This window comes from Elephantulus edwardii, unplaced genomic scaffold (assembly GCF_000299155.1).
Source record: "Elephantulus edwardii isolate Elephantulus edwardi_28Jun2011 unplaced genomic scaffold, EleEdw1.0 scaffold00325, whole genome shotgun sequence".
NCBI classification, from domain to species: Eukaryota; Metazoa; Chordata; class Mammalia; order Macroscelidea; family Macroscelididae; genus Elephantulus; species Elephantulus edwardii.
Genome location: NW_006400075.1, coordinates 2,059,207 through 2,074,629, shown reverse-complemented (window position 1 = coordinate 2,074,629; position 15,423 = coordinate 2,059,207). Strand labels below are relative to the sequence as shown.

The 15,423-nt window shown below is 52.2% G+C and overlaps 1 protein-coding gene across 1 annotated transcript in view; it reads right to left on the bottom strand.

Annotated features, from left to right (window-relative positions):
- Positions 1-1,277: 1,277 nt before the first annotated feature.
- Positions 1,278-15,423, bottom strand: part of GGT5 (gamma-glutamyltransferase 5) — a 27,983-nt gene continuing 13,837 nt past the window's right edge. Inside the window, 12 exon segments of the mRNA XM_006901418.1 lie at positions 1,278-1,424; positions 5,698-5,808; positions 5,930-6,082; positions 6,085-6,119; positions 6,181-6,290; positions 6,500-6,690; positions 6,964-7,100; positions 7,647-7,793; positions 8,143-8,300; positions 8,406-8,601; positions 8,910-9,005; positions 9,504-9,634. Of these exon segments, the coding sequence (XP_006901480.1) occupies positions 1,278-1,424; positions 5,698-5,808; positions 5,930-6,082; positions 6,085-6,119; positions 6,181-6,290; positions 6,500-6,690; positions 6,964-7,100; positions 7,647-7,793; positions 8,143-8,300; positions 8,406-8,601; positions 8,910-9,005; positions 9,504-9,634 (1,612 nt within the window).

Here is a 15,423-nt window from a genome sequence, read left to right as displayed (position 1 = left end):
CAGCTCTCAGGTTGGTGTCAGACAGTGGGCCCTATGGGACTAAGGCAGTCAGCACCCCCACATGCCCACTCTCTGGCCACCAGAAAGCTCAGGAATGAACACCTTTTGTATCAATGAAAATTGGACCTGCAACTTCCATTGAACAACAAGGGTGGGGGCAGGGAGATGGTCTGTCATGAGGGTCTGCTGACTATGAAGTTGTGGGTGTCTTGGCCTCAGTGGCAGGTGCCAGGAGGCTGTCTGGGGTGAGACCATCAAACTGCCAGATTCCACCTCAGAAGTCCTTCGGCTCCACAGACACTGCTCTGCCAGGTGACCCTTTTCCACATCTCTGAGCAGGAACTGCCCTTTCCACAGTCAGACCCCATGGTAGGCCGAGGGGGCAGTGTGCACTGTGATGGGCAGGGCGGGACCCCTCCTCCCAGCTCCCTGTCCTGCCTCATGGAAGCACTGTCCCCAGCGTGTGGTGCTTCCAGTGGCCATAGGAAACTTGATTCTTACAGCAGTGGCCAGCCCTCAGCCTTCCACCAATATCCTGTGGGGAGAAACTGGAATCTCGAAGCTCCCAGGAAGTCCCCACAATCAGTTCACAGCCATTTGGAGCCTAGCTGGCCAAAACAGTGGTATTTTGAGGGGGTGACCTGGTGATGACTTGAGGCAAGAATGTCACAGCTTGGGTGCTATAGCGTCTAAGGGGTGAAGGCCCAGGTACCCTCCAATATTCTGTAAGGGGGACAGCTGCCACATCTAGAATGCTCTGGCCCCAGATGTCTACAGCGCCAGGGTGAGGATGCTGGTCTGGCAAAGGTGGGTTGTTCAGGTGCAGGCAGCAGCTAGTTTTGCTTCTTCTAGGCTCTGTTTGCTCGATCTTTGATATGGAATACTGACTGGAGTGGGGTACCCATGGGGCCCTGCCTCTGTGACGCCTGTGAGGCCCATCCTGCTGCAGGCCTTGGCTCCCCACAGGGGGCAGGTCATGTGGGGTGTTGGTGACTCACCCCCACATGGACCCTTCTGAAGGAACTTCCCCACCCCACCTTAGCCTCTGGATCAGCTTGTTCTTTAATCTTGGACTAGAAAATATCCAGGGGCAGTTGAGGCCAGCGAGGAGGGCTAGGCAGCCACGGGGTGGCCTCTGGAAGGCAAGAGAGGCAGGCTGGGCCAAAACTGGGACTGGGGTGGGGTGTCAGGGACGAGACCACCTCACCACTTCATCCTCCAGGCCAACCATCCTCTGGCTGTAGCCATGGCCAGCCCTGCCTGCAAGCACAGCCACCTTAATATCCAGCGGCCTCCCCACCCTTTCTGGGGTCTGACACGGCGTACACGCAGGCCCCTTCCTGCGACACAGCCTGGACCACATTCAGGAAGAAGGGCAGTGTGGTCTCATTGTGGCCTTTGTCCTGGAGCCCCTGCCGCACCTCCTGGAGGAGAAAGAGGGAAGGTGCTTAGGTCACCTGCAGAAGGAGAAAGATGTCACCGGGACCTTAAGACATCCACTGAGATGTAGGGAGGGGCTCAGTCCTCAGACTCTTGAGATGTCCCCAGGAAAGACACTGGATGTAGCAAGTCAGCCCGGTCTGCAGGGCACTGTCTGCAGTCAGCCCATGGGATATAGGGACGTCTTCATTAGAAGGACCTAGAGATGCAAGTCCATTCCTGTGCTGGGTCAAAGGGCACCCCAGTTCTCGTAATCCAGGGGTGGAGCCCTGAGGATTCTGAGGTTCTCTGGCGTGTAGGGGTGGAGCCCAGAGGTTCTCAGAATGTAGGGGTGGTGCCCTAGGACACTGAGGTTCTCAGAGTGCAGGGGTGGAGCCCTAGGATGCTAAGATTCTCCAAATGCAGGGGTGGAGCCTGGAGGACACTGAGTTTCCAGAATGCAGGGGTGGAGAATTGAGGACGTTGAGTTCTCAGAAAGCAGGACTTGAGCTCTCAGGACACTGGTTCTCAGAATGCTGAGGTGGAGCCCCGGAGACACTGAGGTGCTCAGAATGTGGAGATGGAGCCCTTTTGAGAGCACTGGTGGAAGAGGAAGCTTCTAGGGGCTTAACCTACAGGAGGCGAGGTCTGAAGACCTTGAAAGTGAAACCTTCTAGAATAGACATTCTAGGGCTTCTCAGGATCTCCCTGCTGCTAGATCTCTGCATTCAAGATGTCGAGGATAAAGATGCTCAGGTGTGCAGGGCCCATTTATGAGGGTTGTTGTGCCATATAGGGCCCAAGGTCCCAACACACAGGGGATGAAAGATCTCTGCACCCTAAAATGCAGGAGATGTTGTCCTGGCACATGTAAATGCAGTGGTGCCCCCAGCAGAGTAAGGAGTGTGGCCTGCATCCCTGACACCGCCAGAGGACCCCAGCATCCCAGGCAGGCATGAGGACAGTTGGAGCCGGGGGAGGGGTGGGGAATGCCAAGGCTGTAGGATCACCGGGGTTGGTGTCCCCAACATTGCCATCCCCAGTGCAGAAACTCATCACAGACCTCAGCGCCCATTTCTGGGTGGAGAGAAAGTCCTTTGTCCAGTAGGAGGGGGAGGAGCTTCAAGGAGCAGGGTGAAGGGGGTAGAGGGCTGGATTGGGGGTGGGGAGCCACCGGCTTGTGTGCGGGAGGAAGGGTGGTTGTGGGGCTTGTGGCATGGTGCTTAGCCCTGTGGAGGGTGGGAGGGAGGACGGGACGTTTGGGCCCCTCTATGCCTGGGCTGGGGGTCTGGCATTAAGTTAGCAGAATGGGAAACAACCCTCGTGATGCCTTGTGGAGCTTCAAGACCGTCAACATTAAGGTGTGGAGGACCTGAAGTCCACCACCTATACAGAGACTCAGGACCTTTAACACCAGGAACATACCAAGCACACATACACACACACGTGCAGAAACTCCAGATCTTTGACCACAACACGCCTGAGCAGATTTGAGCCCCTCACCATCCACAGCCAGCAGTCAGGCTCCCTGGTGCTCAGACTCAGGCCCAGCAACTCAAGGTTCTGTTGGTCCTATTAATAAGCCAAGAAGAGGCCTCAAAGTCCCAGACACCTCTCACTCCTACCAACCAAGAGGTCAAGGAAATAGACTCCATGCGTCTGAGGTGCTCAGACAACAAAATTATAAAGACTCTGACCCCCAGACATCAAGCCGTGGACCCTGAGGGAGTCAGTGACCGTGTTGACTTGAACTGACTACAGGCCTCGTACAAAGGGCCCACAAAGGGCCAGGAATCCTGGGAGTGTAGGGACCTGAGTGGACTAGGCCTCATGCTTTGAGGTACCATCTCAGACCAACACCCCAAAGCCTTTGCCCTCCCACCAGGCTTCCAGATGCCAAGGACACCTGGGGACAGAGCTCCCCGCGTCCTGTGTCTTCAAGATGAAGATGGCCTAATTCTAAGGCCATTGGATGCGACCACACCACCTGAGCCTCTGGGACAATGAGGGCTTGCTTGTTTCTCTTCCATTCTACAACTCATACATTTTTGGTCTGTGACACTGATTGTAAAGTAGCTGCACTCTTCGCACTCCCCCTCGTTGCTAACTGTTCCCATCCATCCTTTGCTCCTTTCCTGCCCTCTAAGCTTTATCCCCAGCCAGACCTGCCCTTTGATCTCCATGGTTGACTGCTCTGAGGGCTGCACACTCCCCAGGTGCTATTGTTCAGGGTGCAGGCCTATCTGTTGTGGCTGGAAGCTGAGTCAGGGTTGAGTCCCATTCCTGGCTTGAAAGGTGGTGACCAAGGGTCACAGTCCACAGAGGTTCCTCCTGCATACCAGCAATCCTAGCCTTTTCATAATATTGAGTTTTGTTCCACATTTTTCTCTATCTTGGATCTTCTATTGTGGTCCCTTTCAGAGTAAAGACAAAGTATTTGAAGTGCCACACCCTCTCTCACTGGGTCCCTGTGTCCAGCCCATTAACTGCTCAACATCCTTGAAGGCCCAGGTTCTGACTGCAAAGGCTACAGGGCTTTTAGCCTCAGAGGCAACGTTCCTCAGAGCCTAGTGGTTAAATCTAGGACCCTGCATCTTGAAGGCCCTCCTCACCTCAGTCTTGGGTCTCAGTTGTGAAGGTTTTTGAAAACTCAGCTTCCGGATCCTGGAGTCTAGAATTGTGGTGGAAGATTTGCACAGCCTGGTGTTACTGACCAAGAACCACAGTCACAGAGGCTTGCAGACTAAGGACCTGAACGATGTGGCCAAGGCCCACGTTGGAAATGAATACGGTGCTGAAGCCGGCATCCTGAGATCCTCCTAAAGTCTCTGGAATTATGGTCCTGAGAAGACCTGACTCTGGCCTGGCCTCAGACTCTGAGATTCTGAACCCAGTAAACTGAGGTCCTTAGTGCAAGTTTCTTGGAAACCATACCTTTATCCTGTCTCCATACCATTTCAATCTATGTGCTGAGGAGGACCTGAAGCATTTGCTGCACGTCAAGGACTGTATGTAGTCTTCAATATGGATTGAAGTTCAACATCCAGAAAAGAAAGATTCTTACCACAGGGCCAATTGGCAGGATCATGATAGATGGAGAAGAGCTTGAGATTGTTAGTGATATCATTTTGTTTAGATCCACAATTAACACCCTTGACACAGCCAGTCAGGAAACCAAAAGACTGACTGTGTTGGGAAAATCTGCTGTTAGGAACTTCTACAGAATGCTAAAGAGCAATGGTGTCAGTCTAGAGACTGAGGTGATCCTGATCCAGGCCATGGTCTTTGCAATTACTTACTATGCATCTGAGAGCTGAACAATGACTAAGGATGACAGAAGAATCAATGCCTTTGAGTTGTGGTGCTGGGGAAGAATATTGAATATACCATGGACTTTCAAGAGAACTAACAAGGTCTGTCTGTCTTGGACTGGGCGAAGTCAAGTTTTTCCTTGGAGGTAAGGATTTTGAAGCTCTGTCTCACATAGTTTGGGCACATGGCCAAGAGGGATCAGTCCTTAGAAAAGGGCATCATATTTAGAAGGGTGAGGGACAGTGCAGGAGAGGAAGGCCCTGGATGAGATGGAGAGACTCAGTGACTGGAGCGATGGGATCAAGTGTGTCGAAGACAGTGAAGATGTCTCAGGATAAGGCAGGGTTCAGAGCCATTGTTCATAGGGTTGCTATGAGCTATAGATAATTCAACGTCGCATAACAACTTGGAGCAAAAGCTTTTCAACCCGAGCCAACATGAGCCCTCATCCTGAGTCAAGGATGGGTCATGGAAGGAGCCTTGAGGCAGACTCCCAACAAGAAATCCAACTTCCAGCCTTGACCTTGGCAAGCTGAAATGGCCCTCAGGATACAAAGCTTGGAGCCTTCTTTCTAATTCATTCTGATAAAGGACACCCCTTAGCCCAAAGACACTCTGAGGAAGCTCCTCATCTGTCTGGGGTGGGAAAAAGTCTAGAAAGTTCAGCTTCCCCAGACCTACGCCATGGGCATTTGTGGGGGAACTAAAAAAAGACTCCAACGGCCCAGAAGAAAATCCCTCTGCATTTCCCAGGACAGACAGCTCCTCATACAGGCGAGATCACAAGTACAAGTCCCACAGCAGACAGGCTGAATGAAGTGGCCAGGAGAAGAAAGCCAGAGAGCGGTGAGAGCAGATCTGGGGAACAGCCGCCCCAGCCAAGTTTTCCAGACCTCTGACCACCAAAATCCTCCCGGACTTTGTCCAGCACTCACCAAAGGCGTGGTCCATGGTCACTTGACTCACCTGACTGAAGCTGGGCTCATAGGCTACGCGGCCCAGGCCGTCCACATGCAGGATGGGGGCTGTGATGGCCTCCCACAGGTCAAAGCCAAGCCATAGCTTGTTCATGATGGCCTGGAGAGAGGAGGATTCTGCAAGGGAGCGTCACAACCAGCCCGCCCTCCAGCAAAGCAAAGCAGGATGCAAAGGGGCTCCCCGGGGAGGGGGTGCTCCTGCCAGGGGTCCCCAGACTCACCTGGGCCACAGCAGAGATGATAAGGGACCCTCCAGCACCACCAATGACCAGCTTTGACCCCTGGGCCTTGTTGACCAAGATGGAGGGAACCATGGCTGAGGGCGGCCGTTCACCTGGAACTGGGGACCAGGCACTGTTTCTAAGCGGTTGCCTTGCCTTCCTGGAGCACCCCACACTGTGTTCCCACTCATCACCAGCCTCTCCAGCCAAATTCTGGGGAACCAGGGTGATGGGCCTGAGGCCCTGGCGCTCACCAGGTGCAGGAGCGATGCTGGAACCCACGGGGCGTCTCCAGCACAGGTCTAGAAGCTCATTGTTGAGCAGAATGCCGGTCTGAGGGGAGTACACCATGGAACCAAAGCTGTGGAGGAGACAGAGGCTGGGCCCAGGCCACCACCACGCCCCTCCAGAGCTGCCCTGCCCTAGACTCACTTACAGGGCTCCCAAGCCCCACCTGCCCCCACCAGGCAACTTCCTGGGAAATCCTGGCCTGCCCCCAGGCATGGAGGCCTGCCCCAGGCCAACAGTAAGACGCTGATGTCCTGGGGGCCCAGGAGTGAGCACACGCACGGGGTGTTGATGGTGCTGGTCGCCGCCACGGCGCTGCCATCCTCGCCCACCACGGACACGTGGGTTGTGCCTGTCGGCTGGCCCTGAACCCCGGGCAGCCTGTAGTGGCTGAGTGGGTGGTCACCCCTGGTGTCCATCTGCTGCCGGATGTGCTGGGCCAGGGTCTTCCCCAGCAGGTCCTGGGAAGCATTCTGAGGGGCACAGAGCCAAGAGGCTGGTTGAATCAGTGCCCTTGGGGACCCTCTGTGCAGACTCCTGCCCACCCTCCAGGCCCTGCAGCACCACCACTGTCCCCACCCTCCTCCCCTCCCCCTACCCACTCCCAGACCAACCACTTCCTCCTTGTGGCCACTTGGAACTGCAGACGCCCCCACAGACCTCTGTACAGATGCCCAGACCTCAGGACTCTCCCCCTAGCCTGCTATACTGGGCCACAGAGGGGACCATCCCCTGGGGCTCCGCACCTGGCCCTCCACATGGCTGCGAGGGTCCCACAGGCGCCACTTCTGCCCCTCTGCATACTTGAGCGTCTCCACCAAACGGTGGTACACATCCACGCGGCCCTCAGGCCTGGCCACGGACTCCACAGAGAAGTTGAACCCTAGGGAGGGTTGGTCACTGTGTGGTGGCCAGATAGGGGGCTCGGGCCCTGGGTCTCCCCATCAAAAAACCTCTACCTGACTCCCGAAGCTCAAAGCCATTACCGTGTGTGGGAAACATGGGGGTATTTCTCCTAGGGGGGGCCCTATGCCTCCAACCTGCCTCCCCACAAGACAGGCAGAGAAGAGCAGGCCATGTGGATGGAGAAGGTGGCAGAGATGGGAAGGTAGGGGGAACGCTGGCCACAGCTAGGAGCTCGACGTGGTGCAGGACTGATTGGCTGCAGAGGTCCAGCCCCCAGACCTGAGGGAGGACACTTTTCTATGTGACAAGCTCTCTGGCTTTCTGTCCTAAGCAGCCCAGGGCCTGGGCACCAGGTGTGGCCAGGATGCAGTACCACCTACAGTGGGCTGGTGGGGTCTGGCCCTCACTCTGCTTGGCACCTGTAGGCCTATCTGCTCCCGTGCTCTGGAGAGGTCATCCAGTGTGAGGTGGACACTCAGCAGAGCCTCATGGGATGAGCTCTGACCGGAGGCCACAATCTTACCTCTCAGGACACTGAGGATGAGGCCAAGGACGGCGCCCCCTGCTGGCGGTGGTGCTGAGTACAGGGTGTGGTCTCCCAGAGGCAAAGCCAGTGCATCCATCACCTCAGGGTGGAACTCTGCGAGGTCCTGCAGGGTCAGCCAGCCCCCTGGGGTGAGACAGAGAGGGTTCAGGACGCCCATCCCTGGCCAGGTGCCTGCAGACATTTGGGGAAAGTGAGGCAGGGAAAGGCAGCTGCCGCTCCAGGTTACAAAGCTTCTGGGGGATGAATGGCTGAAGCCGTGGGGCCTTGAGGCCAGGAGTGGGTCAGGCCTCCAGGAGACTGTGGGCCCTGGGGCCTCTGGCAGCCCTCACCCAGGATCCATCACTTCCCCGTCTAGGCTCACAGACAGGCAGGTATAGTCCTTTGAGGCTAATCGGACAGCAGGGCCACTCCGTCCACACCCAGAGCTGGTCCTGGCCGTAGGGGTGGGAGGCTGTGGCCTGAGCTCACCCACCTGCCTGGGCCACATCCTCTACCAGCATGCTGGCCAGCGCCCCGGTGTACAAGGCCTCGGCACCCTCTGTGGCCACAGTCTCCAGGGTGGCAGCCAGCGCGGGCCATGGCAGCGGGTCCTGAGGCTGTAGGGGCTCTGTCCCTTTGAAGAAGAGCTGCCTAGGATGGGGGGGCAGCTTTAGGGTGGGGTGAGGTCCCCAGGTGAGGTATAGCCCTGGCTTGGGTCCCAAAGGGCTAGCTGCTCTGGGATTGGTCACCACCCACCTCAGGGACGAGGTGCGGAGGACAGGCTGCAGGACGCTGTGGCTGAGGAACTGGCCAAGGACGTGGGGCACACGGTAGCCCTGGCGCAGCAGGGCGATGGTGGGCTGGAACAGCTGTTCCCACGGCAGCTGGCCATGGCGGCGGTGGGCCTCTGCATAGCCCCGGAGTTCCCCGGGAACTCCGATCCACTGAGCCCCTTTATGCAGCTGGTGTCACCACCTGGACTCCAGGCCCACCCCAGACCCCTCACCCCTCACTTCCCCCCAGGAGGTACACATCTGCCACTCCAGCTCACCCCACAGCTCCTGCTGTCCAAAGGCCACAGTCCCAAATCTGGCCCCAGGCCTCCCGCCCAGCCACACCAACCCTCTTGGTTTCCAAGCCTCGGTTCAGGCAGCTGGCCCACTGAGAGATCCTCCACCCATCAGCTGGGGTCAGGGACACAGCCTGTTTGGGAGCCAGCTGCCCCTCAGATTGGAGTGAGGCCAGGGCACTCTGCCTTACCTGTGCCCAGAGGCTGGGCATGCTCACACTGGTCCAGCAGACCTGGGCTAGGGCTGATGGGCACTGTCTCCCGGGCGTTGATGACCTCCACATGTCCTGGAGCCGGGAGAGGTGTAAGGGAAGTCAGGGGGTCCCTACCAGTCCTGGAGAGCAGGAGTCATCTGCCAGGGTTTGCCCCACGCCATGCACCCCCTCAGTGCTGCTGGCTCTTGTCTTAGTTTCCCTCCTTAGACCGTAAGACAGTGCTCACACTGAGGCAGGTCCTGACATAGGGCTTTGTTTTACACTGGGGTGGGGACAGGGTGTGGGAGATAGGCAGGTGTGGGGGACAGGGAGTGGGAGATGGGAGGGCATGGGGGATAGAGTGTATAAGGGGAAGAGTGTGGGGCCTCGGGACTTAGGGGGAATTTGATGGGGGGCCGGGACGGGCACAGGGTGTAGTAGATGGGAAGGCGTGGGGCACAAGGTGGAGCATATGGGGGTGATTGTGAAGGACAGGCCCCACTGCCTATTTGGGGCTCTGAGGACCACTCTCCCTTTCCACTGGTGTGGAGGTGTTAGACTGGCTCACTACCCATGGGGTCTTGGGCCCACCTGTGGTCGCGTTGTAGATGGTGAAGATGACCCCTCCACCCAGGCCCATGCTCTGAGGGTGGACAACACCGGTGCAGACCAGGGCTGCGATGGCGGCATCTGTGGGAGAGCCACGCTGCTGCAGGATGGCTCTGGGGACACGCATAGAGTGATCGGCCTGTGCGTGCTGGAACAGTGACTGGCGCACATAGCAACATACTGTCCGTCTGCTGCCCACAAGCCCTAGGTTCAGAAATCACCCCAGCTTGTTCCTTGAAGCACAGCCCCTCACAGGCCCAGTGTGCCCACTGCAGAGAGCAAATCCCTCCACACAGCCTGGTCCATGGGAACTCTGCCCTGTGGGGGGCTCACTCAGCCCTGCTCCAGAGCACTTGCAGTGGGTACGCCCAGGCCTGGCCAGCACCCTCCATACCTGCAGGGGGTTCCAGAAATTCACTTGGAATCCTCCACCCCCCATTTCCCACGGGACACACTAGACCTGGCCTCTCCCAGGCTGGACGCCTACAAATGGCCCTGTTACAACATCCACCCTCATGGTCCTGCTCTCCGCCAGTCTATGGAGTGTCCACTGGCCTCAGACACCCTAACTGTCCATGACAGGGAGGGGAACCCACACAGCCCTCCAGGGCTTCTCTCTTGCATACCCCAGAATGCCCCCAGTATTATAACTGTGAACCCTAGTTACAGGTGGGGTGACCAAGGCTCAGGGGGCAGGGATCCAGAGGTTTCTGACAGGATCTTCACTGCAACCCCCCAGGCACCTGTGCAGACCACATGGCATACACAGTCTTGGAGAGAGAATGTAGTTATTAAAGAAATAAGACCTGTGTGAGAAATGCAATTTTTTAAATAAAAATTAATCTCTATAAACAGTCAGAAGACAACAGGAGAAAACCATTCATGAGTTGCAGGAGGTGCAAATTCACCAGCTGTTCCTCAGGAGAGATGGGCACTCTCCGGCTGTGTGATTTACAGCCTCTGGAAACCACTGGAGGGTCAGCTATGAGTAGGTTCCCACTGGATAGTGCAATAAAATAATCACAGATGCGGGTGTTAGCCTGCCACAGGTCTCCCCATCCCAGCATCAGCCCTGGGGCTCACGCCTATTCCCAAAAGTATTCCTTGCCCTTGGCTTCCAAGCCCCCACCATGCTCTGTTCTCCCCCACCCTCCTAGCCACCCACACATTCTAGTTCCCTGTTCTGACGTCCTCAATACACAGAGGGTTCTTCTCAGTTCTGGATTCTCACTTATCTGTGTTTTCCCCCTCAGAGGATTCATTCCAGCTCATAGTCACATAATCTCTATGCCAATGACAGATTCTACAGAGCAGTCCTTTCCCATAAACTGCAGACCCTCACACCCCGCTACCTCTCCTGAACATCTAAAATTGGTTTAATACTCAGCATACCCTCACTGTACGCTTCTGCCCTGCACTGCTTCTCTATGTCCATCTCAGAAGACAACATGCATGTTTACCCTGATCAGATTATAAATCTTACAGTGATCCTTATTCATACTTTCCTTTCATAACAACATTCAAGTCTTGCTAATGAACTTGATGACAATTAATAACATACAAACAAAACAAGCACACATCAGGATCCCCATCCCATTCTTATCTCTTCCATCACTACCACCTTATCCCAAAGCCACCAGCATCTGCCACCTGTTACTGTAAAAGCCCCTGACCTTGTGCCCCTGCACACACCCACATACCTTGCTCTGTCCTGTTCTATGTTTTAACAAAATAACCTGTGAAAATGCATATCACTGAGACAGCTGGGTTTCCACACACCGAAGAACGAGATGAGCCCATGCCTCACACCACACACAAAACTCAACTTGACTCAAAGGTAAAAATGCAGCTGAGCCATGAAATGCTTAGATGGTAACACAAGGGCAAGTCTTCCTGATGCTGTATTTGGCACTGGTTTCTTAGATTTCACACCAAAATATAAGTAACAGAAAGTAAGGTTAGGCTTTGTCAAATTTTAAAGCTTTGTGTTTAAGGACACTGAAAATAAAAAGAAAGCAACTCATAAGAATGGAAAACATACATCGGATAATAGTCCAGTGTTTGAGATGAATAAAGAACTCCTACAGGCATCATTTTGGGGGAAAATTAACAAGAAGAACAAACTATGAGACTATAAATTGGGCAAAAGACATTTCACAAAAGATGCTATTAGAAGCTGTGATACATTTACACAATGGAAGACCATACAATGATGAAAAACTGTGAAGAATTCATGAAACACTACATAACATGGATGCTGTGGAGGATGTTGGTGTTTTTGTGTGCCATTGAGTGGGAACCAACTCATAGCTGACCCTTCAGGAGGTTTTCAAAAGCTATAGATCCCACGGGCACTTTGGCCATCTTTTCCTTTTTCTCCTATGGAGCAATGGGTGGATTTGAACCACGTGTCTTTTGGGTTGTCAGCACAATTCCTTACCACTAAGCCACCATGATGCAAACTTGAATCCACAAGGAGAAACAATTTTATATTCCCTATGGTAGCTATTTTTTTTAAGCATCTTAAAAAGATGTTTCAAGAATGAGAAGTTGAAGGCTCATCCTTTACTGGTCAAAACTTCAAACCCATTGCTTTTGAGATGGAAGTGACTCACAGCTGTAAATCCCACAGGAGGAGCTTGCTCATCTTTCTCCCTCAGAGCAACTGGTGGATTCGAACCTCCAGAGCATAACCACCTTAAAGCTGGCAGTCAATTCTCCATGGACTAGGCCACCAGAGCTCCCCTATATATTCATGATGGTAACTATTTTATAAAATAGTTTTGCGTGGAGGGGAAGGGACAGGAGTAAAAAATTATGGATAGAAAATGAACACTTACTAAGATGGTTAAAGAGAAGGACATGGGAATGAATGATAATCAAACACTTGTGGAGTGTAACTAATGTTATGGAACAAAATATGCATGAATAATGGATTGAAAAAAGATAATATGCTTTGTAAATTTTCACTCAAGTCACAATAATTTTTTTAAAAAAATATTGTTGCAAGGATGTGAAGTTGAGGGCTTTTCCATTACTGGTGAGAATATAAAATGACTCGTTATGTGGAAAATAGTCTGGCAGCTCCTCACAAAGTTAACCATAAAAGTATCATGTGAACCAGTGTAAAAAGATCACATGCCATGTGGGGATGGTCATATCTGACCAACTCCACAAAGGGAAACTGTCCCCATCAACAACACAAAACCAATTCCCAAGAGATCAGACATGCCCTCCATGCTCCTGCACCTTTCTACTAATCCCAATACCAATCTTACTGCTCTACTATGTTCTAAATACATTACAGTAACTCAGAGACCATGCTGGACATATTAGGGAAGTCAAAGGCTAATTCAGGTTGGTGGCAGAAACTTCACCAGAAGAATGTCTATCGACTATGCAAAGACATTGTTTTGTGTGTATCAAAACAAGTTATGGCTGACATTAAGAATAGTGGAAATCCAAGAGCACTTAATAGGACTCATGCAAAACCTAAACCTAGATTAGGAGGTTGTTGTGCAAATGGAGCAAGGGAACAATCACTACATGGTTTAAATTAAGAAGGGAGTGTGTAAGGGTTGTATTCTTTCTCCAAACCTATTAAATCCGTATGCTGAGCAAATCATTCAAGAAGGTGTACTCTATGAATAGGAATGTAGCATCAGGCTTGGAGGAAGAGTCATTAATAACCTGTGTTATACAGATAACACAACTTTGCTTGCTGAAAGTGAGGAGGACTTGAAGCACTTGTTGCAGAAGATCAAAGAATACAGGTTTCAATATGGATTGTATCTCAATGTCAAGAAAACAAAAAGATTCTTATCACTGGACCAAGAGACAACATCATGATGGATGGAGAATGTTGAAACTGATAATGACTTCATCTTACTTGGATCCACAATTAACATCCGTGGTACCAGCAGTCAGGAAATTAGGAGACTTATTGCAATGGGAAAGTCTGTAGTTAGGGACCTTTCCAAGCTATTGAGGAGTAATGATGTCAATTTGAGCATTAAGGTGAATCTGATCCAGGCCACGGCCTTTCCAATCATTTGTTATGCATCTGAGAGCTGGACAACAAATAAAGAAGACACAAGAAAAATTGATGCCCTTGAGCTGTGGTGCTAGAGGAGAGCACTGAACATCTCATGGACTGTCAAACAAACAAACAAGTATGTCTTGGAAAAAGTCCAGCCAGAGTGTTCTTTGGAGGCAAAGATGTTGAGGCTTCATCTCACACACTTCAGGCTTGTTGCTAGGAGGGGTTATTTCTTGTAGAGGGACATGATGTGAAGGTGGGCAAAGGAGTGGAAGACCCTTGACCAGGTGAATCAACACGGGACTGCTGCAATGGGCTCTAATACGTCAGGAAGTGTGACGATGGCACAGGAAAGGACAGAGTTCAGATCTGCTGTTCACAGGGTTGCTATGGGTCATACTCAACAACACCTAACAACAACAACAACAACATGTGAATATATGATAGTTCTTTCTAGCCCTTCACCCGCTGATAGACACTTGGGTTGTGTAAAAAGAGCAAGGGCTGCATGGGGACAGCCATATCAGACCTTTGCCAACTTCACAACGCGGAATTGTCCCCATCAGCAACATAAAACCAATTCCCATGAGGTCAGACATGTCCCCCATGCTCTCACACCTCTTCCTACTCATCTCAACACCCATATTACTGCTTTGCCCATTCTAAAATCCAGTGTGATAGCTCACACACCACACATAACCATACTGGGGAAATGAAAAGGTTATAATCTCGATTAGTAGCAGAATACAGTCAGGACAGCTTTTGAAATTTGCCTGGAGGGACTTCAGCCTTGAGCCTTGTGCTTTTACTCCAGTGTTACAAAGTTCTCAGTCCTGCCAGTTATGACTCTCAGCCCCACAATCCTCCAACTAACTTGGTTAAGAGGTGCTTAGCTCCGGTTCCATGGCATAGTAGCTCCAACTTCCACTCCGTCACGTCACGTCTCTAGTTCTCTGCTGTAGCTGCTGTGGCTGTTGTTCCTGTAGGCCCCACTCCAGCTGGCCAAGACCTCTGGCCCTGTAGGACGAGTTGCATTCTCTTGCTTGTTCTTTGCTGGTGGTGAGGTTCCTTCAATTCTACTGCTGTATCTGATGAATCCGAGCCAATCCCCTTGTGGATAGGCTAATAGACTGTTTTCTCATATTTCTGCCAGTGCAAATTAAGGGATCGGGAAGCATCTTGAACAACAAACCGCCAACGTCAGAGTGGTTTCCAGATCTTTGCTAGTATAAATAATGTTGCAATAAGTATAGTTGTGGAGTATACGAGGTTTATTTCTTTTCTTTTTTTAAATGTAGCATTGTTTATTGTGGAAAATGTGCTAGTACAATCTAACTGTAGGAAAATAATTCAATAAATTGTGTACTTTATATGCTAAGCTAAAGGGTTTCTAAATACATGTGAATAAGACATATTGTTATTTTGTACTATCGAGTCGAAACCAACTCATAGCTGATCCTCTGGTGGGTTTTCAGAGACAGTTAATCACATGGGAGGAGATCGCCCTTGAACCTCATGCTTTTGGGATTGCAGAGCAGCTTCTTGCCACTAGGCTACCAGTTGTTGTTCTTGTTATGTGCCGTCAAATCGCTTGCGACTCATAGCGACCCTATGTACAAGAGCCCTACGTGCCGTTCTATCTTGTGCCAACCTGGCCGTTTCAGACACACTCATTCCCACCACTCCACTCACAGAATCGATCTATCTCATTGAAGGTCTTCCTCTCCTGCGCCGTCCCTCCACTCTCCCAAACATGATGTCCCTCTCCAAGAACCAGTCCCTCCTTGCAACATGCCCAAAGTATGTCAGATGAAGCTTCAGAATACTTGACTCCAAGGAGCATTCTGGCTTCACCCTCTCCAG